This window comes from Corythoichthys intestinalis, chromosome 10, assembly GCF_030265065.1.
Source record: "Corythoichthys intestinalis isolate RoL2023-P3 chromosome 10, ASM3026506v1, whole genome shotgun sequence".
NCBI classification, from domain to species: domain Eukaryota; kingdom Metazoa; phylum Chordata; class Actinopteri; order Syngnathiformes; family Syngnathidae; genus Corythoichthys; species Corythoichthys intestinalis.
Genome location: NC_080404.1, coordinates 44,497,006 through 44,522,567, shown reverse-complemented (window position 1 = coordinate 44,522,567; position 25,562 = coordinate 44,497,006). Strand labels below are relative to the sequence as shown.

General features: G+C 38.7%; 1 protein-coding gene across 1 annotated transcript; it reads right to left on the bottom strand.

Annotated features, from left to right (window-relative positions):
• Nucleotides 1-4,839: 4,839 nt before the first annotated feature.
• Nucleotides 4,840-23,072, bottom strand: papolg (poly(A) polymerase gamma). Its single transcript, XM_057848640.1, has 24 exons — nucleotides 22,724-23,072; nucleotides 22,074-22,232; nucleotides 21,870-21,936; nucleotides 20,229-20,310; nucleotides 16,679-16,788; nucleotides 16,249-16,302; nucleotides 16,034-16,145; nucleotides 15,848-15,937; nucleotides 14,905-15,043; nucleotides 14,587-14,659; nucleotides 11,332-11,452; nucleotides 11,170-11,254; nucleotides 10,935-10,988; nucleotides 10,605-10,724; nucleotides 10,377-10,486; nucleotides 8,789-8,910; nucleotides 8,563-8,720; nucleotides 8,374-8,474; nucleotides 8,090-8,253; nucleotides 7,946-8,023; nucleotides 7,794-7,853; nucleotides 7,596-7,699; nucleotides 7,413-7,513; nucleotides 4,840-6,409 (listed from the first exon to the last, which is right to left on the bottom strand). Exons 1-24 carry the CDS (start codon nucleotides 22,738-22,740, stop codon nucleotides 6,234-6,236), a joined length of 2,457 nt encoding a protein of 818 aa, XP_057704623.1. The 5' UTR covers nucleotides 22,741-23,072; the 3' UTR covers nucleotides 4,840-6,233.
• Nucleotides 23,073-25,562: the final 2,490 nt, after the last annotated feature.

Below are 25,562 nucleotides of genomic sequence, written 5' to 3'. Positions count from 1 at the left end.
ATAGTCAAATAAATTCAAAATGCAGGTTTTTGTTCGAAATACCCATGCTGCCAAAACAGTGTCGCACCAAACTGCTGTAATTCCGTTCATTCTGTAGGACTTTTTTTTTTTTTTTTTTTTTTAAAGATGATGCGTAATGCGACCACTAGAGAGGAGTGCTTTGGCCACTCGTGATCAGTCTGCTGGAAAGTCCATTTAGTTCCCGCAAAAAAAAAATATATATAGCGGTGAAAAAAAACGATGTGATATCACTCCGCCATGCTCCCCGCAGAGCTGCTGGATTACTAATGTTGCTGTTCATACAACAATTATTGACATGCAATCAATGTTCCCTCTAATTTTTCATGTGTCGGAGCGGACACACTAGCTCCATGAGCACACTGCGGACCACGGTGAGCAACATCAGATGTGTACACTGTGGCCACACACCAGTATCACGCCTGTTCAAAACCTTGGATCAGAGCAAGTTACATGGCTTATTTAAAGAAAACTTTTTTTTACTTTTAATTTAATTGATTTGGCCAACAAATGAAAAAGACCAAAATCTCGTTATGAGATGTGGACTGTTATATGTGAGAGTCCTGCTTTAAACATAGGAGGAGTCCTGCTTTGGCATGGGTACGTTAATAAATAAAACATAATGAACAGCCACAATGGCAGTACAGTATGTCAAACTCCCATATTAGAACTGTTCAGACGATAAGAACACACCTCCTTAAATCTAGTTAAATTCTCTTGTTTTCAGTGTAAATAGATTATAATAGATAATTAATACTGTAGCGCTTACTAAGATTGACAGTAGAATGTTGCTTCAGTAAATCAGCACAGGAGTCAAGCTCACTTTTCTCCACCAATGACAGCATCGCGTTGCCGTACTGAACGCACGAATAGGACTGTCGCGTTGCCGTATAGAGCGCACCAATAGGAGTGTTGCGTTGCCGTATCAAATGCACCAAAACGAGGGTTGCGCTGACACATCACTGTGGCGTTGACAGTAGTCTTATTGACGCTACAGTACGTTTCTGTTTATTTCGTGCGCTGAATAGATTTTCTTGTGGGCGGAATATATGCAAACAGTGCGCGATTGCACACGCGTGCAGCTTAGAGGGAACATTGCATGCAATGGTATGTTTAGCCAGAAAATATAGCTAACACTATTGATTGCGTGGGTCATTGGTGATTCTCATGCGTGCATGTCATTTTTTATTGGCATGCTTAGCAGGCACGATTGACTCGCACGAGCTTAGCCACTCTGGAGCCCTGAAAGTAACTCATGACTAACAAACTGCACTGAGTTAGTTGAAAACAACTCCATCAACTAATCAAACACCTGCTAACTTGAAGATGAACCCTTATATAAAAAATTCTGACCTTTCCTTTTAAGTTAAAAATTACTTATCATTTTTACATGAATCGTTTTTACTCATTGCCTGCCATGGAAAATTTACCAGTGGTTCTTAACTGGGGTTCGGTGAGTAAGCCTCAGGGGTTCGGTATAAGTTAAGAAACGAAGCGCCCTATTTTGTATGCTAGATCTAGGCAAAGTGGCATTTTAGACCAGATTTTGGACTGGTTTTCCCTGAATTGACAGGCTTTATTCCATTTCCTTCAACTGCTAGCTCTCTCAAGGGAGGAGAAATTGGTTTGCTCGGTGGAAGGTTGACCCGCACTTGATATGAGGAAGTATAACAGACATACAGGCAGCATGAACTGCGTAGACAAAAAAAAAAAAAAAAGAAACACACACATTTGCGTCATGAAAATAATATGTTATGCAAGGATGTGACAATAAAATGAGAATGTAGATATGAAAACAAAAGGAACACTGAAATGAAATGAGTTACATTTCAATTACGTTTTAAATTAGAAATCTGGAAGAAATCTGAACAGGAATTCACTTAGATGTTAGCTTGCCGGGTTTTGAATGCACCTGTGAAACTTATGGGGTTTGGTACCTTTAGCAAGGCTAAGAACCATTGCTATAGGCATTCAATTTATTTAAGGTGAAAGGACTCGCTGCGAATGCTCATTTTTCAGTTTGTTCATTCGCCCCTCCAAGTTAAAATGGATTGGACGTTAAGTGCCGTCAGTTGAAGCCAATGAGTTAAATCAGGGGTGCCCAAGTCCGGTCCCTCAAGATCCCCTATCCAGCTTGTTTTCCCATGATTCCCTCCTCCAACACACCTGAATCAAATAATCAGGATCGTTATCAGGCTCCTGCAGAGCTTGCTGATGAGCTGATCATCCGACTCAGGTGTGTTAAAGGAGGGAGACACAGAAAACAAGCTTGATAGGGGCTCTCGATGACTGGACTAGGGCACCCCTCAGTTAAATGCAGTTTGCACTGAAATGTCAGTCATTCCACTGCTAATGCCACATTGTCACATGTACAGTATCTCACAAACATTTTCTCAGACATCTGTCTCAATCTGGTGTATGCAATATTTGCAATTACATCAATATCAGGTCAGCAATCTGCCTCCTTGTAGGAGTACTGTAAATTGCCATATACGCACTTTTGCGCTCGGTTATACAGGGCCCTCCATAATTATTGGCACCCCTGGTTAAGATGTGTTTTTTAGCTTCTAATATATATTTTTTTAAATTCAAATAATATGGGACCTTAATGGAAAAAAAGAGAAAAATCCAACCTTCAATACAAGTGCATTTATTCAGTGGGGGGAAAAAATCCCACATAAAGAAATAATTATTTGACATCAAATAATGTGTGTCACAATTATTAGCACCCCGTGTGTTAATACTTTGTACAACCCCCTTTTGCCAACAAAACAGCACCTTATCTTCCCCTATAATGTTTCACAAGCTTGATTTTGTGTCTGGTGAACCATTTCTGTGTCGATTTGGCCATATGTTTAGGGTCATTGTCTTGCTGAAAGACACAGTGACAACCCATCTTCAGCTTTCGGGCAGAGGGCAACAGATTTTGATTTAAAATGTCGTGGTATTTCAAAGCATTCATGATGCCATGCACCCTAACAAGGTTCCCAGGGCCTTTGGAAGCGAAACAGCCCCACAGCATCACTGATCCACCCCCATACTTCACAGTGGGTATGAGGTGCTTTTCAGCAGGCACATCTTTCATGGCACGCCAGACCCACTTAGCGTGTTCGTTGCCAAAAAGCTCAATATTGGTCTCATCTGACCAAAGCACACGGTCCCAGGGACATCAGGGATGTTAATAATTGTGACACACATTATTGATGTCAAATAATTATTTTTTATGTCAGATTTTTTCCCCACTGAATAAATGCACTTGTATTGAAGGTTGGATTTTTCTTTTTTTTCCATTAAGGTCCCATATTATTTGAATAAAAAAAAATATTAGAAGCTAAAAACACATCTTAACCAGGGGTGCCAATAATAATGGAGGGCACTGTATACATCACTACTTGCTGCAAGTCACTTTATTCCCAATATGTGTACACTAACCTTTGTTTTTATACTGCATTAGCCTTATTGTACTTGTTTTATGTGGTGCACATTATGGTGAAGCTTTAAGTCTCATTGTACTGTGTACAATGACAGGAAATGTTTTCTATCTATATGCCTATATTTTCTTATGCACACAATCGGGATGTAGAATAAATCAATTTAAAAAGTGATACACTATTTGCCGATGTCTGCCACAATTTCATTCAAGAGCCTTCGATCCATTTAATACTACATGTACGTATTTCACAACCAGTCACATTTCACTGAAAGAAATATCAAATGCAAAGCAATGTTGATATTTTGGAAAGTTTTGCTGTTGAACCATTTCAGCTAACTGAATGCAAAATTTACCAGCTACAAGTAAAAGCACTGTGAACAAAAATTAACTCGTCTAGCAAATACAATTAAAAACAAAAATGTACACGTAATACTTTTTACACCTCAGAGCAGTTATAATGAATGATTCATCTTCACAAGTGATTTAAAAAGAATACTAAAGTTAAATGTCAAGACTTTAAATAGACTTATTGTTAAACCAATTGTAAATGAAACCAGAGATTATTTCTATAAAATGGATTGTTTAATGACCATTTTTAGATCATTTAAGATGAATGGCACTAAATAGTTGAAAAAGATATATGGCATTTCTGAAGCTAATATTAGTTTGGAGAACATTGCAATCTTTGGCCGCATCCTGGAGAGCAGGTATTATTTACCAGAATGTACCTATATTGCGAGTTAGTATAAATGATAATATGAAACATGCTCAACTAAAATATAAACAATGTTGAAGCAAGAAAATTTGAAAAATTTACAGACACTATACACTATCTAAAGCACAACCATGTATGATCAAATCTAGTGGTTAAATTCTTCTGGTATATTACTGCCACCTAGTGAAGGGAATGTAGTCTAACATGCTGCAAACAGTCAACTCTAAACCATCAGCCTTCACAATATTTGAACTTATGCCCTTAACAAAATATCACACAGAGACGCATCGTTTTCAGGGGTTTAATGGTTGAACAGATTCATTTAAATGAAGTGATAACACATACAAAAATACCCTTTCAATACATTTTAGAAACAAACATCAAAATGACCTTTTTTGTTAAATGTTTCTGAACAGCGAAAACAGTCGTCTGAAAGAGCGGTGCACTTTTTTTGTTCAAAAATTACCTACTTTGAATGCTATTTTAAAAAAAAAAAATCAAATGGTACAAATATGCAAATATAAATTAATTGATAAGAAAACCCCCATTAGTGAAACATGTGATATTTTGTTGGAAAAAAAAAAATCTGTACATTTTGGGGAACGGGAATCTGATGCTGGAAGATGAGCCTGTCAAAATGGTAACTGTTTTGAGGAAGAAGGCTCCTTGTTGGTTATAAATGCAGCAGCACGTGTTGTTCATGTCACCTTTTAGTGCTGAAATCAACGCAGCGTCAGATGTTGTGTTTGGGGGGAAAAAAAAGAAAAGTCTCCTGATAGCTTCCCTGTGGCCCCAGGCGATGCCTTTTAAGAACCTCCACAGGAGGCGCAAGAAGGGTTCATACCCAAAACAAGGGGGATTTTCTCTCCAAAACAACCATATATGCATGCGCGCACGCACAAACGCACTCTCAACCACACGCATGCCTACACACAAACGAGCACAAGAGATGGCAAAGCTTTGAACCAGTTTTCACCAAGCACCACAAACCTTTGCTTCACTGGCAGGGAAGTCAAAAGGTAGCTCCAGATCGGGGCGCCGTGAACCCCGAAAGGCAGGGATGGTGACAGCCGTGCAGCTATAGGAGCAACTTTTTGTTTAGCGCACGTTCAACCCTCAGACTGAAGCAACCTACGGATAAAAAAGGAAGCCATCTTTTTGTTCAGTCCGTGGCAAATGACGAAATGGCTAATCCCAGAGTTGAACAATGTCATCACTTCAGGAAGCCTCATTTTGCCCATAATTATTTAACTGTAACAAAGCACTTTAAAAGTGCTGCTGGGCCCGTTTTTAGGAATCAACAACTGCACACGTAAAAGACTGATACACACCTGGAATCCTTTTCAGTGGTTCTTGTGGTCCAAAGAACTAGGTTGAGAGTTCTGTTAAATCTAAACAAGCCTTCAATAAATCAACGCTGCTTTATCTAAACTACAGTGTTTGTGTTTAAAAAAAAAAAAAAAAAAAAATCAATATGGGCAGAAACAACTTTTGGACAAGCCACAAAGAAAAAAAAAATTTTTTTTTAACATTTTTCCTTTTTTTTTTTTTTTTAAGATAAAACTATGATACTGTAGAAGCTTCAAACGACTTGGACAGTGAGTTTAGCCTGTTTTTTTTTCTTAAGACAAAGACATTATGTACATGAACATTTACTGTACTTGCTGTACAAATTTCTGCTTGGAAAGAAGGAAATAATACACCAATTATATGTTGGGGAGGGCGAGAAAATATTGGGCAGTTTTGTTTTAAAACTTAGCTCAAAACAAAGGAAGGTTATCAGGAGATGTTCGTAAAAAAAGAAAACGAAAATGCTGCGGTCTGAGATCTCAGTTGACTTGTGTAAAAAGCACTCTGGCCACTGAGTGCTGCCGACCTCTGGTTTGACCCAATCACTCATTTGCTGTTTTTTCTGTAGCCAGCAGAGATCTGGAAGTGAGGTTTCTGTCCTTCAATGCGCCAGCAGAGACTGGCCAATCTGAAAGTGTCAAGTTAACCTGTGTGTTGGACCTGACTACAAAGCTCCCACCTCTGTGCGTTATGTAAATCCAGACGCTATTGATGAGTTCACGCTATGTGGATTCGGGCCTTCTCCGTTTCTTTCAGCCTCTTTGCCTGCTCCTCCAAGGAAGGCGAATGGGGTCTCTTAGAAGTGGCTCCGTTTAAGGGGTCAGCACCTCGGCTCACTAACGTGGGGATGGTGCTGCCAACCGAGTGGCTCGAGTGTTTGGATGAAACGTGTTCTACGGAGGAAAATAGCAATCTTGTTAATTCACATGGCACCTGATTTCACTTGACACTTCCCATGTCCAAGTAGTAAAAACACATAATTGCGTGGCAAAGCAGTTCTTTGTTCTAAATATAAACAAAATGGAAAACCTGTAAATCCAGTGTTAAACAAGCATGGTAGTGTATTCTGATGTTCTTGGATCACCTACAATTTGTGTATGATTTATTACAAGCGTGATGGAAATATGAAATGCGAAACGGAAATATGACTCACTCATTAACCCTTTATAGGGCAACTGGCTATTTTTGCTAACTTGAAAAACTTGACTTATTATCAATTCTCATGTTATTATTTCCGTGACTGGGTGAAACTTGGGGAAGGCCAAGGTTATGCATTCCATTGCCATGTCTGTATGTTTGAGTTTCAAATAATTATCCCTTTATGTGTTTCTAAAGTCAACAAACTTGCATGATGTTTACATGTTATAAAAGAATTCAATCTTTATCGTTGTTGTAAGTAACATGTACAACAAAATTAAAAGTGCCAAGTCATATGAAATCTACTGTTAATGAAACAGAAGTGGTTATTAAAGTTGAGGGGTAATGAGGTCGAAGGTCACAAGTCAGAAAATGAATTTTGCAACTATTTGCTAACAGATTAATCTAAGTCAAATTTGCAAACTGAGTGATAAGAGAAAAGGTCAAAGGTCAGAAATATGGCACTTCTTTGAATGTGGCTGCTTAGATCTGCAGTCTCAAGAGTGCTTATAGTTATTTTTTATTATTGCATTTTTATATCATGTATTAAAAAACATTAAAATGAATAAAAACAAATACAATCCCTGATAGCAAATACACGCCCCCCCATGGTATTTAAATGACTGCCCTATGAATGTTTAAACATAAGCCCCATAGAAATACTAAAATTCCCGTTTTAACGTTTGTCTCAAAAAATATATGAAAAACAAAAATATCAATATCTTCAGTGGTTAATTGTGAAAAAGGCATGAAACTCACTGGAACCGATAACAGGAATGAACATGCCCCTTTCTTGACTGGCTGGAGGCACCTCAGGGTTTATGGTGGCCTCAAACACTGGCTGCTTAGGAGGTGTGACGCTGCAAATCATGCAAAGACACCATTAACGTTTGATTTGTTTTTTTTTGGTAGGAGCTAAAACTTAAGTCCTCAAAAACTTACTTGTGGCGATTGAGAGCAAGCTTAATAGAATTTTTCACGACACGACAGCTGTTACTGGCCGGCAGCGGCGAGGAGGCGTCAGGTAGCTCCATGCTGGGAAGCCTCTGATGGGAAATGCAACATTAACATAGTATTAATTTTCCTTTTTTTTTTCTTTTCTTTTTTAATATAAACCACACTCTAGAAAGGAGGCATCACCTGTGCTCTTGGAGTATCAATAGTCGAAACTGGCTTTGCTTTTGATTCTATGAGAGGAGTCTAATTGTGAAGAAAAGAATGTTAAATCTGCTCTGTCATTCACCCCCCCCCCCCCCCCCCCCCAAAAAAAAAAAAAAGTACTGAAGACCGACCATAGTGGGTTTGTCTCGAGGAGTGTCAGACAATGGTGGAAATGGTTCCTTAAACGTAGAATCATCATTGGGGGCAACCTGTTACAGAAGCAAGAGGGTAACACCAAATATCTTGAGAAAGTGCACAGGCCCAGCTAGTGTTACCTCTGAATCTTTATGCCTCTTAGCCATGTCCTCCTGCAAAGGCGAGATGGGTCTCTTGGCTGCTCCATTGACCGAGTCGTCCTGGTTCTCTGGCTCTTCTTTGGGGCTGCTCGCGGCATTGGGCACCAAATTCCCAATTGCGGTAGTGGACGCAGTAGTACTGCCTGGAAGAAGATGAATGAGGAAAACACACATTTGCTTACATAAATCAAACTTGATCAAATTATATTTTGAAACCTTTTACTCACCATAAAAAAACATTGATTAGCAATATTGATACTCACTTGAACCAACAACAGGTATGGACACAGCCTGGTCTTTAGCAACTGATGCTGAACTGGGTGCAGGGGAAACCTCAATTAACAGCTGCTTGGGAGGGGTGACACTATCAAGGGAATAGCACATTCAGTGAAAGGTTAATTTTAAGGAATACAAAAAAATGATCTCAACTTTGTAGCCCTTTTCCTTTTTACCCATCATCTGTTTCAGAAGTTGGCTTGGAGAGTTTGCTGGTGGGGGAGCCAAAGGGAGTCCCTGAGTCGGTGTCTCTTGAGCTGTCCAGGTGACTGCTGTCTAGCGAGAGCCTCTTTGAGCTCCCTCCATTGGAGCTGCGATTTAACTCTGCTATGCTCTGCAGGAGGCCGTGAAGTCAATATCTATGAGTGGAAAATTAATTTCCTCCTAAAATTGTTGGCTCACCCTTTTCTTCTTTTGCACTAATTCAGCAGGTAGGTATTGATGGAGCTGCTTTTTCTTGACATGAGTCGCTTCAATCTTCATGCCGTCTTTCAACATGTTGATGTTGTTGGCTTGTCTGTACACTGGAGACAACGGGAGCTGTTTTTAGGTCACGTAAAGACCAATTCATTAAAGGTTGGAATGTTTGCAAGCTAATTAGGTAAAAGTGGTGATGTGTTTTTCACCACACACTGTATTAGGAAAGAAAGCAATAAACTTCAGTTTGAAAGCAATTTTGGGATGCCTAGTGATGAAGCTACAGTGTTATACACAGTGCTCCGAAAGTTTTAAACCAGAAAACTAGCAACAGTGGTCAACCTAAAACAACGCTATGAGTAGAGCGATAATTCACCTAGAATATAACAAAAGAATTTTTAACAACTGAAGCACTTTCTGTTCTCGGTTAAAGTCAGCGTTCATGACTCAAAAACATAAGATGCAAAAATTTAATGGGGGGTAGAGACATTTTCAAAGCACTGCATATTTTTCTTTAGATTAGTGCCGTCATTTTTGGACTATAAGGCGCTACGTTTTCCCTCCGCTTTGAACCCTTCGGCTTATAGACCAGTGAGTCATATGTGGATTTTGCAGGCTGATAAGGTGCATGTCTTTCGTAGGGTTGTTAAAAGTATTGAATTTTATTGATACTGAAATGTTGTACCAGGATATGATATGTCATTACTTGGTTATCTACAGGTTGTCCCTAGATACGACGGACCCGACTTAACCAATTTCGACGCCTGCGTCTCGCAGTTTTTTATTTTAAATGTTGACGTTTGTTCTATAATGTATGCTTTTATTTTTGTGTAGGAAGCGAGCGCTTTTACAAAAGCCGAGTGACAGAGGTGACAGCCTGCGCGCACATCTGTTTTTTCTGATGCATCCAGAGGTTATGGCTGTATAAATCCCCTTTTGTACTGTTAATTGTGCGTTTTCAATTTTGGTCGAATACTTGGAGCGAGTTTATGTACTTGTTTTTGATGACTTGCGGACGCTAACTGATACATGCTAATCGTTTGTTATTGCTGCATCAGCAGCTACACTACTTGTAAACGCACATTTGAATTGAAGATGAGACTGAATTTCTTTTTTTTTTTTTTCATTTTGCAAGTGATGATGTCATGAGCAGCTGAATGCAGTCAGCAAACCACACGGACGTCTGACATCGTCATTTCGGAGCTTAGCTCACTTTCTCGCTAGGGCATCGCTCCAACATCTTGGTAAGGACAGTACAATGACATATAATACTTGTTTTTAGATAGTTTTTTTTTTAGGTGTGACTATCCCTGTGGCTTATCGTCAAGTGCGGCTTATACATGAACGAATAGTTTTCTTGTCAAATTTGGTAAGTGCGGCTTATAGTCCAACAACAAATGCCGTTTACATGTCAAGTTTAGTGGGTGGCGGCTTATATTCAGGTGCGCCTTATAGTCCGGAAATTATGGTATTTCAAAAAAGTATATTTATTGTGCACGGATCTTGGTTTTACCATTACAATTACAATGAAGAGTAATACATTTTAAGACAGAAGTAATACGAGAGGACCAACCAGTGTCTGTGAATGACTGGATATCATATGTTAGATCAATGTTCACACTCTCTGCGTTCTCCACTTTCTTGAAAATGATCCCAATGAACCACATGGACACAAAGTAATTCCTGCAAGACATTTGTAGAAAAATTGACTTGATTTCACTTTTCGTCTTCATCCATGTTAAAACCATGTATTGTCACACTGTATTGAGTTTCTCTACAAGCAACCAAACAAAAAACTTACTCATTGCGGTTCTCTTTGGACCCGGGGAAGGACTGGGGATTTACATGTGCCAGGGTAATATACTCATTCCTCTCAAGGTTTCCCACCAAGACTCGAATCTTTGACTCGACAAGTCCAATCCTTTAGAAAAACACATTTTGTTTACTGAACAATTCCTGTTTCTAAATGTTCAATTATTTGTTATTGGAAATTTTTTTAAAACATCCTCTAACCTATGTTTTACTCTCTACATTCCTGCAGAGAATATAAAATCCTCACACTGAATTTGAAAATGCACATCATTTCGAGATGGTCAATTTGAATGTAGTTATGATGCACCTGTGAACTCACCATTCTAAATGGTTTTCTTCTGTGGATGCACTTGCCGTCAGGACAATGTAATGCCTGTAGAGAAAATCACAGGGACAACAGTCAAAACAATGATTCAACAGCTACTTACACATTTGAGTTTCACGTTTTCCCACTTGAAATTTGACATTAACTGTGGTGATTGGATTACAAATACATACTATAAATAATTATCTTCAGCACATACTCTAACAGGAACACTTGTTCCCACACTTACTTATATTTCTGGAAGAAATTGGGCGGCTCAAAGAGCTTTGGCCATTCAGCTTTTCCCTGAAGAATCTCATCTGTCACACTGAGACCTGACCATAGCAGAAATAGATAGCAAACAAGATGGGAGATTATGTGCGTTTGTTGAAATAATTCTAAAAACGTTTACCATATTTAAACTCCTCGCTCATAATGGTGCGGGTTGATGTGGAGACGTTGTAAGTGGAATTTTGCTGTGGGTAGGCTGGCGTGATGATGGGCATCAAGTGATATCTGTCTGAAGGGTTGACCTAAAGAAAAAAGGAACACAGAGATCCTCTAACTAAATAGCCATTTTTCTCAAAGCACCATCAAAGCACCTTAGTCATAAAGTATATTGTAGGTAAAAAATAAATCAACTCCAAAGATATGGAAAAGACATTTGTCAGTAGTCATCACACAGCCTTTTTAGGTCGATTGTAAATATCAATACAGTGGTACCTCGACATACGATCTTTTCGACATCTGACATAAATTTTGATTCACCATTTGTTTCTACATCCAAAGACATGCTCAAAATACGACGATTTACGACGGGGCCGCAGTCTGTTTTCCAGCAAGACGGACACACGGCGTTCCTCCTCCGATCTCCATTCGCTTGTCTTTATCAGGTAATTATTATTGTAACATTGCCAGCTTCGTCAGGGTTTTAATCATTTATGTCAGACCTTGTGCAACACAACACGCCTACTGTCCGCCGTAGCTGACGCAAACAACAGCAGAACATAAAAACAAAGTACAATCTCTACCGCACCCATCTCACTCTCTCACGTCAGCCACGTGTTGCGTTCAGGTACAGCACACAAAACACATCTGCCATATTAGAACCCGATTCATTACATTACTAACCCTTTAACACCTAAGCCTATTTTGGCCGAATTTACATGCCTTTGATGTTACCTTTATATTTCAAAGAAAAAATTGTTCACATTGGCCAAGTTGGGTCCCTTTTTTCAGGACACCATAACCTTCATGTCAAAACTCTTGTTTTCTTCACTGACCAATTATATTCAACATTTTGGACCCAAAAAGACAAAAAAAATCCCTAAATCTTTTTTCAAAATTAGTAATGTTCATGTCCCATTGAAAACCAAACATGCTCGACCAACCGTTTTGAAGCTTGATAATATATATTCAACTTGTTAGGATAAACATTCAATAGAAAAAATAAGACTGAATAGTTATATATTTGATAATTCATCACAAACAACAGGTATGGTCATAGGCGTTGTTGGCCTTTACACATACTAGGAGTGCAATGGTTTGCGGTTCAAAGCCAAACCGTACGGTTTGCCCTGTACGGTTCAATACGCCTTTATGAACCGCGCCTTTTCGATTTTGCAATTAATTTATTCCGAACGCTTGTGGAATGAATTGGTCGAGCTCTGTGTGCAACGTGAAGCACAGCTGCGGAGAAATTCCCGCCCCGCCGCAAGTAAATGTCCGATCGCTGTCAAGCACCTGTGTAATAGAAGCCGAGTAACGCCCTCTCTCGCTTACGAGCGAAGTGAAAGTGAAACCAGAAAGAAAACAAAAAGCTATGGTGAGCGGAAGAGTTGAGAGACCGAATTTTGAGGAAGCACTGGCTTCTTTCAAATCTGCAGTGTGGCAACATTTCGGTTTCCCCGTGGACTACAATGCGGTGGGAGAGAAAATAGGAGGGAGAGAAAATATTGGGAAAAAAAAACATTTGCTAGCATTGCTCAGCGCTTGTTCCCTATGCTAATGGCAACACTTATAACATGACTCCGCCGCCTCAGCCGGCATCACACACAGATATCACTTTCTCAGAGCAGGACAACCCCGGAGATGACACCAGTGAAAACACACGGCGGGCTTCGTTAATTTATTTGCAACGCTTGACCTGCGTTACATTGTTCCCTCGCGGACATATTTCTCCAACAACGTATTCCCCGACATTTATGAAATGGCACGCAAAGCAATCGAAGATGCCTTTGCTAAAGCACATAGTTTCGCCGTGACCACTGATAGTTGGACGTCGCGTGCTACAGAGTGCTACTACCTAACTGTGACGCTCCACTATAATCCATACCTGTCAAGTTGTACGGTCTCGGCGTAATTTGTACAAGTGAGCACTGATTTTTAAATGTGTACGCCGTACGTTACGTTCAAATTCTGTACGTTTTATGTGCATTACGTTTTTTTTCCTCCATTCGTTAATACGTTGGTTGAATGACGCGAGAAAAGTCAGAGGCACGGAGAGGGAAAAGTGTTTGTTGTAACACTGTAGTAAACGCGATGCTAGGCAAGGTGGCTCCAATATTTCCTGACTGTAGCCGACAGCCTACAACCTACGCCTAGATATCTCATGCATATAGAACTACATGCGAAATGACAGACTCGGTAGCGTTAGTAAACAGCCGCCATTTTAGAGCAGTAAACTTCTCAGAAAGGCTCTGTTGTAGTGAACCTTCCTAGTGAACCTAAGTAACTTTTTATCTAAAATACTCCTAAATCGGCAAAATCTTGACTTGAGTCTATCTTTAAATGATGAAACAGTTTAAAAATTTTTACATGTCAAAAGTAGACAGAAGGGAACTAATGCAAAAACGGGAGCAATTTTATCGACTTTAACGGTTGATTCAGAACATTAAATGACCTCCAAACATAGCAAAGGTTATTATGTTTTTTTTGTTTTGAAAAAAATGAAACAAAAAAAAAACATGAAAGGTAACACCAGTTACTTTGCCAAGTAACTTTTTTACTACTGTGTGTATTTCAGTAGTCAGTCACTAAACTAGCCAAAGAGCTAAGAGGCATTTTAACAGTCGAACATGTTTACATTTTAAGTGTTTATTTCATTTTTTCATTTTCTTAAAAGCAAAATAAAGGCAGTTAAAAAAAAAAAAAAAAAGAAAATCGAAACCGAACCGAAACAGTGATCCCAAAACCGAGGTTCAAACCGAACCGTGGGCTAACTGAACCGTTGCACCCCTACACGAGGTGAATAAAATTACTCGGATCAGTTTTTAAACTTGAGTTACTCGAGTTGCTCGAGTATTCGTTTCTGCTCTAGTAGGTAATAGTGTAGGTTTTTGTGCTGTGGAACGAATTAATGGAATCATAATCTATTATTATGAGAAAATCCCGCTCGACATACGACCACTTCGACTTACAAACAAGGTCCTGGAACGAATTAAATACGTATGCAGAGTTACCACTGTATGTATTATCATTCATTCATTGAAAGAGTACGTCAAACTCACTGACAAAAACTATGAAACGTGACTCTCTCCCCATTACGTCAATTGTGTTCGACCCAGGCTGCTCTTTGCACTCAATCTTAACACAATCAAATCACAGATGTTTAATCCAAAAGTGATATCCTAAACTAGTGGAAACAGTACTCAATGTCTAGACTCACTCTAGGATCCCATACAGGTAGATTCAGATTACTGTCCTCAGGTTGCTTCAAAAGCACAGGGTTTGGCCACTCCCTAAAAAACAAAACCCAAACATATTTTGAAAGTTATATCAGTAAAGTTGTAAATATAAACTCAGTATGACTCAGTGTCACCTGTGGAAAGCCACCCAACAAGTGAAGACAGACAAGTTTACATAATTTTAATTATATGTGACAGACATCATCTTTCCGATCGGCATGCACAATAAGTCGACGCTGGTGCATAATGCTTCAGCCGTGTCTCTTGGAACAACTATGCAAGTGGAAGCAAAAACTCACCATTTGGAGAAAACTAAGAAGAACTTATGGACGAGGGTGGCAGCAACAGCATTAGGATAGAGCTGGCAAGTCCTTGCTACAAGCATGGCCCATGACACTCCGCCCAGAAAACCCAACATGTTGGAGTAGATCCCGCGACCTGTTGTATAAATTTTAAAATTGAAACAACGAGTACAGTATTTTCATGGTCAACTCTATTAGGGCTGAACGATATTGGAAAAAAACTTACATTTTGCGATATATATTGCAATATTAAACTAAAGAATTTTTACCAGATGACTTTAATAGCTCTGTTTGGGAAGACTTTGGTTGACTCACTATGTTTTTGTATTAGAGTATTGCATTCAGTATTAGATTGTTTTTCCTGAGTTTCCCCCTTGTTTTTCTCATTTAACCTTGTATTCTGAATTTTTTCCCTTTTTTTATATTCTTTAACAATTTTTATCATAGTCTTCATTGTAAAAATGTTATCTTAGTTTCTGTATTTTTTATTTCCTTTATTTTCACTGTATTCATTTATTTAAGAACTGAAAGTGCAAAAAAGTGCAAAACTGCGGTATATGATTGTATTTCTATAATAGCATTTAATCCAGGCTCAGGGGGTTTATCTGTAAATGATGAAGATTGCTATATATAAAATGAATACAGGAAGCACACTTGCTGCATTTATGAAGTAAAGCAAAAGTTTACATGTTCAAAAAAAAAAACCAAATAATAATAATAGTCACACTTTATTTGATAGGACTGTTGCGCATTCGTACCTCGCGATGGTGATATTCAAACGATATATTGTGCAAGCCTAAACTACATTATAAAAGAAACATTTAATGCTATCATGTTCACTTGCAAGCTATGGAATAAGTGCGTGACCCTCCGCATGGGAGCGATTTGAAGCACAATGGCCACGTTTTGAACAACATACCATAAAGCATTGACGACTTACGTTTTGCCCAAAGTTTGACGGCTCGCAAGGTCAGCCTGAAGTTTTCTTTGTTTGGCACCAAATACAGTATTTCATCAGTCACTCGACAACCTGCAATAAAGGTTTTTGAACACTCCTCACATGTGTTCTTCAGAAGTACAACTATACATGTATAAATCTGATTGTGTGCACATCCAAGTGGTTTACCATTAAGACTTCGAATGCAACGTATGTCTAAATTTCTTAGGATGGAATCCCCCCGGAGATCGAGATTGTCTGGAATGGATTGCAATGCCAGTCTGGCAAAAAGCAGGTCAATCTGTGAGAGAACAGACAAGAGTAAAAAACAAAATGGAGCATTTAGATCCTCCCCTGAAATTATCTGTGTGTGTTTGTCCATGGGTGCGGGTGAAGTATCTCACCTCTATTCCATCAAATTTGAATTTTATTACAGGAACAAATGCATCCTCGACAGCCTTAAACATCAAGAAAGCCTTTATTACAAACTGACACAAAAAGTAAAAGTACATCTACTTTCAATTTGTAGATTTAAGTCAGCTACATTTGAGGAAGCGGAATAACACTGCGTATTTCAGGTATATTTGTAACTTCAGACAGCGCTTTGCATAGCAGCAGCAGTTCGGTATGTGTGAATGCATGCGTGATTGACTGAACACGAATGTAAACTGCTTTGTAGCACCTGTGTATATAAGTTGCTTTTGCTTGCTTGCTTTGCTTCCGTAAACGGGGGTTTATCTCGTTTTTTTATTTTTTATTTTTTTTAAAAATTGACCCAACAAACACTACGTCTGAGATTAATATCAAATAATTGCAAAATATAGCAGGGCTTACCCGCAGATCTTTTATCTCTTCGTGTTGTTTGAATTTCTCAAAGAAAGACTGAAAAAAGTCACTTCTTTCTACGTGACGAGGAGCCACACAAAGGGCGTCAATATCAGCTCCTGCAAAGAGATCCACTGTTGATCAGCACTATACCATAAAGTGAAAATTCGACACCATCTTTTAGCTAATGTCACACTGTCCTTAAAATGAAATCATTTTAAACCAAACCCTTTGCAAGTAGGTAAAAAGAAAATTGCAACCGGTGGGGGAAGAGCGGTTTCTGTACATCATATTCTAAAATCAAAATTACCTAACAATGCAAATGTGGCGTCATATACAGCAGTGATCCCCAACCACCGGGCCAGTGGCGCATTTGCTACCGGTCCGCAGAGAAATAATAAATAATTTGTTAACGACGGCAATCTGACCTGTGCCGCTTAACACATCAATATGAGATTTGTGTATGTTGCCCTCTAGTGGTTGGCCGCCATTACTGGGGCGTTTGCACACCTATAGACCCTACCCACCGACGTCACAAAATCACGTGATCGCTGTATTGTCCCACCCCCCTTGTCCGCTATTTTGTGTTTGTATTATCAATGGTCTCAATTGATCGAGCAATTTATAATGCATTTCATGGAAGACCCGGTGCTTTCGGATGCCGTAAACTCACTGGATGCGTTGCATAAAAGGCGTTATGTGGAAAAGCTTCAGTTTATCCATTCGCCAGATCCATATTTGATGCCTAAATAGATGTTTTTCGACCCGCTGTCTTCGCCGTATTTGCCTGACATCTGCTAGCTACCCTGATATTTACAACTATCTTGTCCACACAAAATCAGCCTATTCTCACGAAAGTTTGAAAAACTTTAAGAGCTTGGAGGCTTATAAATACTTCGTTGCTGGTTGGGTGAAACAGGTCCTCGTCCACGAAAATTCGGCAGGAATCTATCTTGTGCTTGGAAAGGTGAGTTACAAAATTTTCAATTCAAAATCTTTTGTATTTCATGTCATTTGTCAATGGAGCTAGGGCTTTTAATGTTCATATGGTCTAGCGATAGCACTCTCACTACATACATACGTGTATGTTGTCGGCGATTAGCCTAGCAATGATCTTAATTGTGGTTGTCAGCCCAAAACCCTCTAAATATATATTAAATGCATCTTACCAGATATAAAATGACTACTACATAATCTGTGGTAATCGTTTGGAGCCCAGTTTTCTCGTCGAATTGCAGCAGCCCATCTCGCTCTCTCCTCTCCGGGTCTCTCGGAATCCGGTAGAACTTCAAGTCTCTCCGTCTATCTTCTCTGTTATTGCAATCGACCGCCACACACGCCTTCACCATTTTGATTATTAATGTTAACGAGCAGAAAAACACGCCGTAAATGGGAGGAATGTACGTAGCCGTAACAGGTAAACACGATGTGTTGACGGACAATTGGGCGGCACCAGTCAGGAGGACGGAGTTGTGACGTCACGTGGGTAGGGTCTATAGCAGCCCAGTGTCAGTCAATGTAAACAGTAACGTTAGCTGCTGTTGGCTTTGTGCTGCGGGTGGCAACGTCTTTTTACAGCTTTTTCACAGGGAAAAGGCCACCAACGAGCCAGAAGAGGAGCCAACATCAAGTCCATTCTGCAGAATATGTGACTAAAAGCTAGCAAACAAGGCAACAAAAGCACTGAGCGCTGAGCGCATCATACCTCGTTGTGAACAGTGTTGCTAAAGCCAAGAAACCTTTCACGATTCGAGAAGAACTCATTATGCCTGCGACCAAAGATATTTGCCGCCAAGAGGTCGCTGCTAAAAAAGGTTGATTTAGCGTATGGAGAGTTAAATTTCCCCTGCACTTAAATGTTCGTTTTTAGCCCCGTCGTGTTATTCCACACATTGCCGGTCCGTGAAAAAAAGGCCAACATCACAGCGGTCCGTGGTCCAAAAGAGGTTGGGGACCACTGAATACAGAGTACGTACACCTTTTTCATGTCCAAATGCAAGCACTTTTTAAGGTCTTTCAAGACCAGTTTTCCAGTACTTTTTAAACACTATCCCAATTTTTTCCCCCTTTTACGATGAGGCAGATAGAAAATATGGTGCCTTCTCACAAGTATGCAAATGTCTTCCAAAATGTTCTATGACCCCAGAGGCTTGAGGAATTTGAGGGTTTCTACATGTATTAGCAATGCTTTTTAATGCCATTTAAACTAATTTAATGCCCCTGCCCAACTGCAGATAGTGTCACACACACAAATTTTAAGAAGAGTTGTCCGATAATGACTTTTTTACCGATAACCTGAAATTGTCCTACTCCAAAAATCCCATGCAGATATTCAACTGATACTGATATATGCGGTCGTGGACTTAACATATTATGGCTAATTGTATTGTAGTGCCCCACTGGATACTTTTATCATGATAAATGTAACAACTTTTCAAATAAGCATTCTGTGAAAAAATAAGAGAACTTGAACCGAAGTCACGGGAAAAAGTCCCAAAATTGCACCACTATATTTGTTGTCGAAAACAAAATAGTGCAAACATGAGTTTTTTTGGATCAAGTGCAAGTGCAAATAAGGCAGTGCCATATCACATATTGCTCGCACAGTGCTTCTGGCTCAAAATAACAAAGGCACACAGCTTCAGTACAGTGAATGTCGTATGTAATGAGTTTATGATTCATTATTTTTTTTAATCATTTATTGTTCATTCAATTTTTGCGCCATGAATGCAAAAGGTCTGCTCACATAACAAATTCGAAGCATCTTAGTTTGATAACGGTCCATAAGCATAACTGCTGTGATAAGTGACTAGCCCTTGTACAAAGGCAGAAGGCTTCTACAATCAATTTGTAGGTAACGTGCATATTGGCTCAAAACCAATAATGGAAAACCAATGTCAATGTTATCCAGTATTTTAAAATGATTTTATCAGCCGATATTATCAGGTAGTCGATAATATCATTACTGGATAAGAGGCGAGACAAGTCACGGCCGGGGAAACCTTGATAAATGCGCTTACTCAAAGTTTGGAACTCTCACACCACCAATTGCTAAGTTAAATTATATCTCGATGTACGTTTGTGTAGTTCATATTAACTACAAAACTTCTGTTCTTGTCAAAACTAGTAAAGGTCTTTACAAAGCTATTACAAGCTCTCCGACTCCTTAAAATAAATAGCTGTTTTCTTGTGCAACAAGGGGATTCGATCGAAATAAACGGTGACTGGCTGGTGTGGAGGTTGCGAAAAAAAGAAGTGCCAAAAACAGGAACTGGTCGTGCAATAAAAGCATTGCACTAAACCACAGCAAATGCATATGTATGCATTTAAATCCTACTCTATTTGTATACTGTTCGCTTGATTAAAATCCAAAATAATCACGCACGGATTCAAATAAACTGTTCTCTACGAAGCGACGATGTGAAGCGGGGCATTAGGGAAAGCAACTTCAGAACGAGCGTGTAGCAGTGATGAAGAAAATACATAGGGAACAGACATGAAAGGTATATGCTAATTAAAAAAAGTGAATAATTAGCAAGTTCTGTATGAATTGACATACCTTTGGTGTGCACTCCGAGGCGATATGAACCGAATGTGAAGATTTTGCCTCCCACGCTGCTAATAGCTGAAGGTGGAAGGTTCTGTTGAAAAGAAAACAGGATTTTATTTCCTCCAAATATGAAAAAGCTCTCCTTTATTTTCCTAAGTCAACTTTACATGGACTGACAACTCTGAACTAAACAATCATTATAAAATTACAGTCGGTGATTGACCCTGACACACCTACAGACGAATCATCATGTAATCAATTCCTTTTTCTTCAGTTTCGTGTAACATTTGTTTTATGACTTCCTTCCTGCTATTTTGATTTACTGAGTTTACTTTTCAATTGTGCTTTTGTGAATTCTATTTGTTTTGTAAACTCGTTTGTATAGTGTTGAGTGTCTTGAAAGTCTTTTTGAAAATATTTTAAATTTAGAAAGATCATGTTTATCGGCTGAAACAATTATGCAATTGTTAAATCTTGTCGTACGGACTAGGGATGTCCCGCTCGGATATTTTTGCACCTGAGTACGAGTCACCTGATAGAGAATTTGCCGATATAGAATTATGATCCGAGACCGTTGAAATTTTTTTTTTTTATTTGAACAATGATTCCAAACATGTTACAGTACTGTACTGTTTACAGTCCTTCCGCTTTTTCTGCGAGTGTTGCAGAATATAAAACGCATATTTCTTTTGGAAATGCTACATACATATATATATATATATATATATATATATATATACACACATATATACATATTTATTATGTGTGTGTGTGTGTGTGTGTGTGTCTAAATATTTCAAAATTAAATACCCAATCCTTTTAATCATATCCTGATCCTCTGAAAAATGGCACGATAGGCCAGATTTCCGATCCCGTGATCGGATCCGGGACATCCCTAATACGGCCACGACGCAATCTCATTTATTCATGAATGTTATGGTATGAAAAACAAAATTTAACGGTCCGTGTACTTTTTGACCATTTGTTTTTATTCTAATTTTGGGGGAAAAAAAAAAAGAAAAAAAAAGAAAATGAGCCCTATTCTGTTTGTTTTTATGTGTGTTAGCAAAAAACAAATAATGAATCGTCTCCCGTTTCCCATTTAAAAACTGGTAATTCAACAACGCAAAACGTGCCTTAATCCATTTTTCCAATGTCAGTTTATGGATCTGATGTCGAAAAACAAAGTACGCCCAATATTTGTTTTCCACCAAGTTCGCTTTTACAATGAGCCCGGAACACGATGTTCTTCTTCAACAAGACGAACAAGATCCTGCTGCAGCTGCATAATATTAATTTTTAAGAAGAAGAAGATCGTCTTCCGGGTCATGGTTCATTGTAAAAGCGAACGTCGCGGAAAACACAAATATTGGACGGATTTTGATTCTCGACTTCAGTTAAATAAACTGGTATTGGAAAAATCGATTGTCTCGTTTTCCGTTACTGAATGAGCAGCTTTTAATTGGAAAACGAGAGACTATAAAAATATGGAATTGGGCTGGTTTTCAGTTTTCCAAAATTAGAAGGAAAAACAAATGGCCAAAAGGTACACGGACCACGAACACTGCGTGAGCCTATATTCAGTACACGCCATACACGTCTGGTGTCATCAACACCCCATATACAGCGGGCTTCAATCGTCCAACCTACCTTTAATTCGCTGATCTCGGCTATCCATTCTTTGACAAAGTTATTCAATTTTCCTAGAACAGCAAGTCTGAAAAGAGTAAGACATTAGTATTTATATCGAATTCTTTTATCCAATTTTCATACCTATTTAACTGAACATAGCAGCAAAATACTAACACAAAGTAGCCTTGACAAAATACCTTGGCGGACAAATAATGCACATACCTGTGATTTAATTCCTCTTCATCTTCAAAAACCCCAAAAGGCTTCATAGCATCACATAATTTCTTGGTATACTCATGATCGATGTCTCTGGGAGGTGCAAGGCTAATGGCAGATGTAATCCCATAATGTTTCTGGGGCTGCTGCCCTCCAGGCATGTTGCTGTAAAGTGCAGGAAACAGGAAAAAAAATGTTGAAATACAATTTCTCAAAACGTGGCAATAAAAGTGTCTGTGTTATCCACGAGCATATATAAACATCTCACATGCTTAGCCTGTCGAAGAGGCGACAAATATACATCGCTTTTCATGGTAGAGAGCCACTAACAGGTTGCAAATGTTAGCATGCTCTGTTAGCATGAACGTCAACGTTAGCTTTCCGCTACGCTGGAAAGGACTCGCTCGCCGCATATCAAACACACTCCGAGAGTTGACATTTTATCGTAAGTTTTAAAACGAAGCAGTTTTAAAGCGTGGCCTAATTTATCCAATTATTAAACAAAGCAAGATATTACGGCCTATCCGGCAACCGATGGCTACGGGCCTTGTTATGACAGTTAGCTACCCTAACGCTAGCTTTTAGCTTCTTCCTCACGACTGTTTACACGAATAAAACGTATACCGCGACTAGATGGATTTCATTACTTGACTTACCTTGACATTTCTTTCATGACACTTTAAGTGGATGCGCTTTAATCCTGTCGCGAAGCTGTGAGAAAACTAAGAAGGTCAGTAAGTAGAAATAATAACAGCCCCGACCTGATTACAACAATGGTCACTTTTCAGAGAGCACTTCAAAACCTTCCCATTGAACCGGAATCATAAGTTAAGCATTTCCGCCTGGAATGTTTCAAGATAACCCGATCTTCCAAAAGTGATAGGAATTGCTCCAGGCTATAGGCTAAACAAGCGCCTAGGCGCTAGTAGGACCCTTTTATTGGAAACTCGAACTCTGCAGGCGTGCGTGCACTACTCGGTGCAGGGCGCTACAACGGCTGTAAGGCAAGTGGATCACGTGACTCCGAGGACCGCCGGTGCGCTCTTGTTGATTACTTTCTGATCACCAAGAGCGTAGGTTTGGCCTCAACATTGGTAGGGACGATATAACAGCAGAATAGACCATTATTAATTCCCTGACTAAGAAGGTTTTTTTTCATATTTAAGTTATTTAGACAGACCATTTTGAGTAGTCCTATGGCAAATGTTTATTTATTATTATTTTTTTGCATTCCTGGATAGTTAAGAGATGATTCATAATTTTGTATTTCTTGTGTATATAATTTGTTTTTAAATATTCCAATTCAAATTTGCTAATAAAATCCAGACATTTGTTCTACAACTTTTCAAAATGTGTCTTTAGTAGTTTATGAAAATGAAGGTTTAAATCGATTGGCGTATCACCTGAAGCAATGCATATGCACTGCAAAAACCCACCTCCTTAAAATTTGAAAAAAAAAACCCCTAAATTCCCATGTTTTTAGTGTAAATCTACTCGAAAAAAAAGGGAAATTATCTGCCAGTGCTTCAAGTAAATTTTACTCAGATTTCTTGAAATAAGAAAAATAGTTAGCTGAAAATAAACTTAACAGACTTATTTTAAGCAAAAGGTTTGTATATTTATTCATAAAAAATAAACTTGTTTGTCATAAATGCTCTTAATTCAAGAAAGATATTGTTCAAAACATTATTTGAAAGCAATCGTTTCTAGATTTAGGTGTAAATGACCAACCTTTAGATGTATGGGCTCAATAAGAACATATAGTAATATTTACTTAAAGTGGAATAATCTGACACATTAATCTGTTACCTAGCCTTTAACACAAAAAAAAAAGATGGGGAAAATTATTCCATTAGATTTAAGAAAAAATCAGATTAAGACGTTATAAATTTGGAGTGTGGAAGTTAGTATAAGTCAATACAGATTTATTTTGCATTAATCATTTAGCCTATCAATAAACTAGGTTCATAGACATTGTTGAGAAATAAATATAACATATATATAATATACAGTATATCAGAAAAGTGAGTACATCCCTCGCATTTCTGCAGATATTTAACGATGTCTTTTCATGGGACAACACTGACAAAATGACACTCTGACACAATGAAAAGTAGTCTGTGTGCAGCTTATATAATAGAGTTAATTTATTTTCCCCTCAAAATAACTAATACAGCCATTAATATCTAAACCCCTGGCAACAAAAGTGAGTACACTGCATGGGAACTACGTATATCCCAAAATCTCCAAATTGAGTACTGCTTGTCATTTTCCCTCCAAAATGTCATGTGACACGTTACAGGAGTGCTGTCATTATTGCTGCAGGGATTGAAGAGGTGGGGGCGTCAGCCTGTTAGTGCTCAGACCCAACGCCGTACTCTACATCAAATTGGTGTGCATGGCTGTCACCCTAGGAGGACAGTAAAGAAGACGGTACACAAGAAAGCCCACAAACAGTTTGCTTAAGACATGTCAACCAAGCACATGGATTACTGGAACCATGTCCTATGATCTGATGAGACGAAGATTAATTTGTTTGGTTCCGATGGTCTCAAGCATGTGTGGCGGCGACCAGGTGAGGAGTACAAAGATAAGTGTGTCATGCCTACAGTCAAGCATGGTGGTGGGAATGACCGATTATGAAAATAATCATTAGTTGCAGCTCTAATCTCAAATATCAAACCGTTATTTTCTTTTTATTAGCTTTGAAGTCCAATCATGTGGCTCTTAAAAACTAAATTAAAACTCTTTAAATTACTTCATCACTATTAGACTTACAATCCATGTGAATTGCATTGGGACAACGAATCATTCAATTATTCGCTGCCATCCCTCCCACTTCAAATGGATTCTGCCTCTGTCAATGGCAGCTGATTAATTAAAATGGTTGACAGAAATAGGTGCATTTTCGTTAGTTTTATAGTTTAATACATCTTTAAAGCGCATGTGTGATGACAAAAAAAAATCTTAAATAGCTGTTTTATCGGAATTAAAATCAACAATTTGGCGAAACGCAGATGACGAGAAATGTGTCTTTAAATCTGCCGTTTAGCATATCCTGTCATTAAAGCACTCTGGTGCCTCCAACTTAGTGATGACGTCAGAGAATGCGTGATTTCTGCGGATTTAGCATTGAGCCCGAAGGAGGAAGAAGCGTTTTTCAGCGATTCTGGTTCAAGTGTGGATTTTTTTTAACAATATTGTCGATCTAGAGGAAGTATGTGACATACAGCCATATATCTTTGAGTCATATTTGGAGGAGGAGGAAGATTCAGAATGAAAAAAAGGCAACAGAGACAAAAAAACATGAGGCTGATGACTAGAGCAGGCTCATCATTGTTTTTATCTCTCCCATCCAATATTTTTACAGGATATTCTTTGGATCTAAGTATTTCCCCGATTGCTGAATAAATTGTATGATCATGACATATAACAGTGTTGTGCTAAATGGAATATGAAATATTAAAAATGAATTTATTCAGTACGACTGGCATA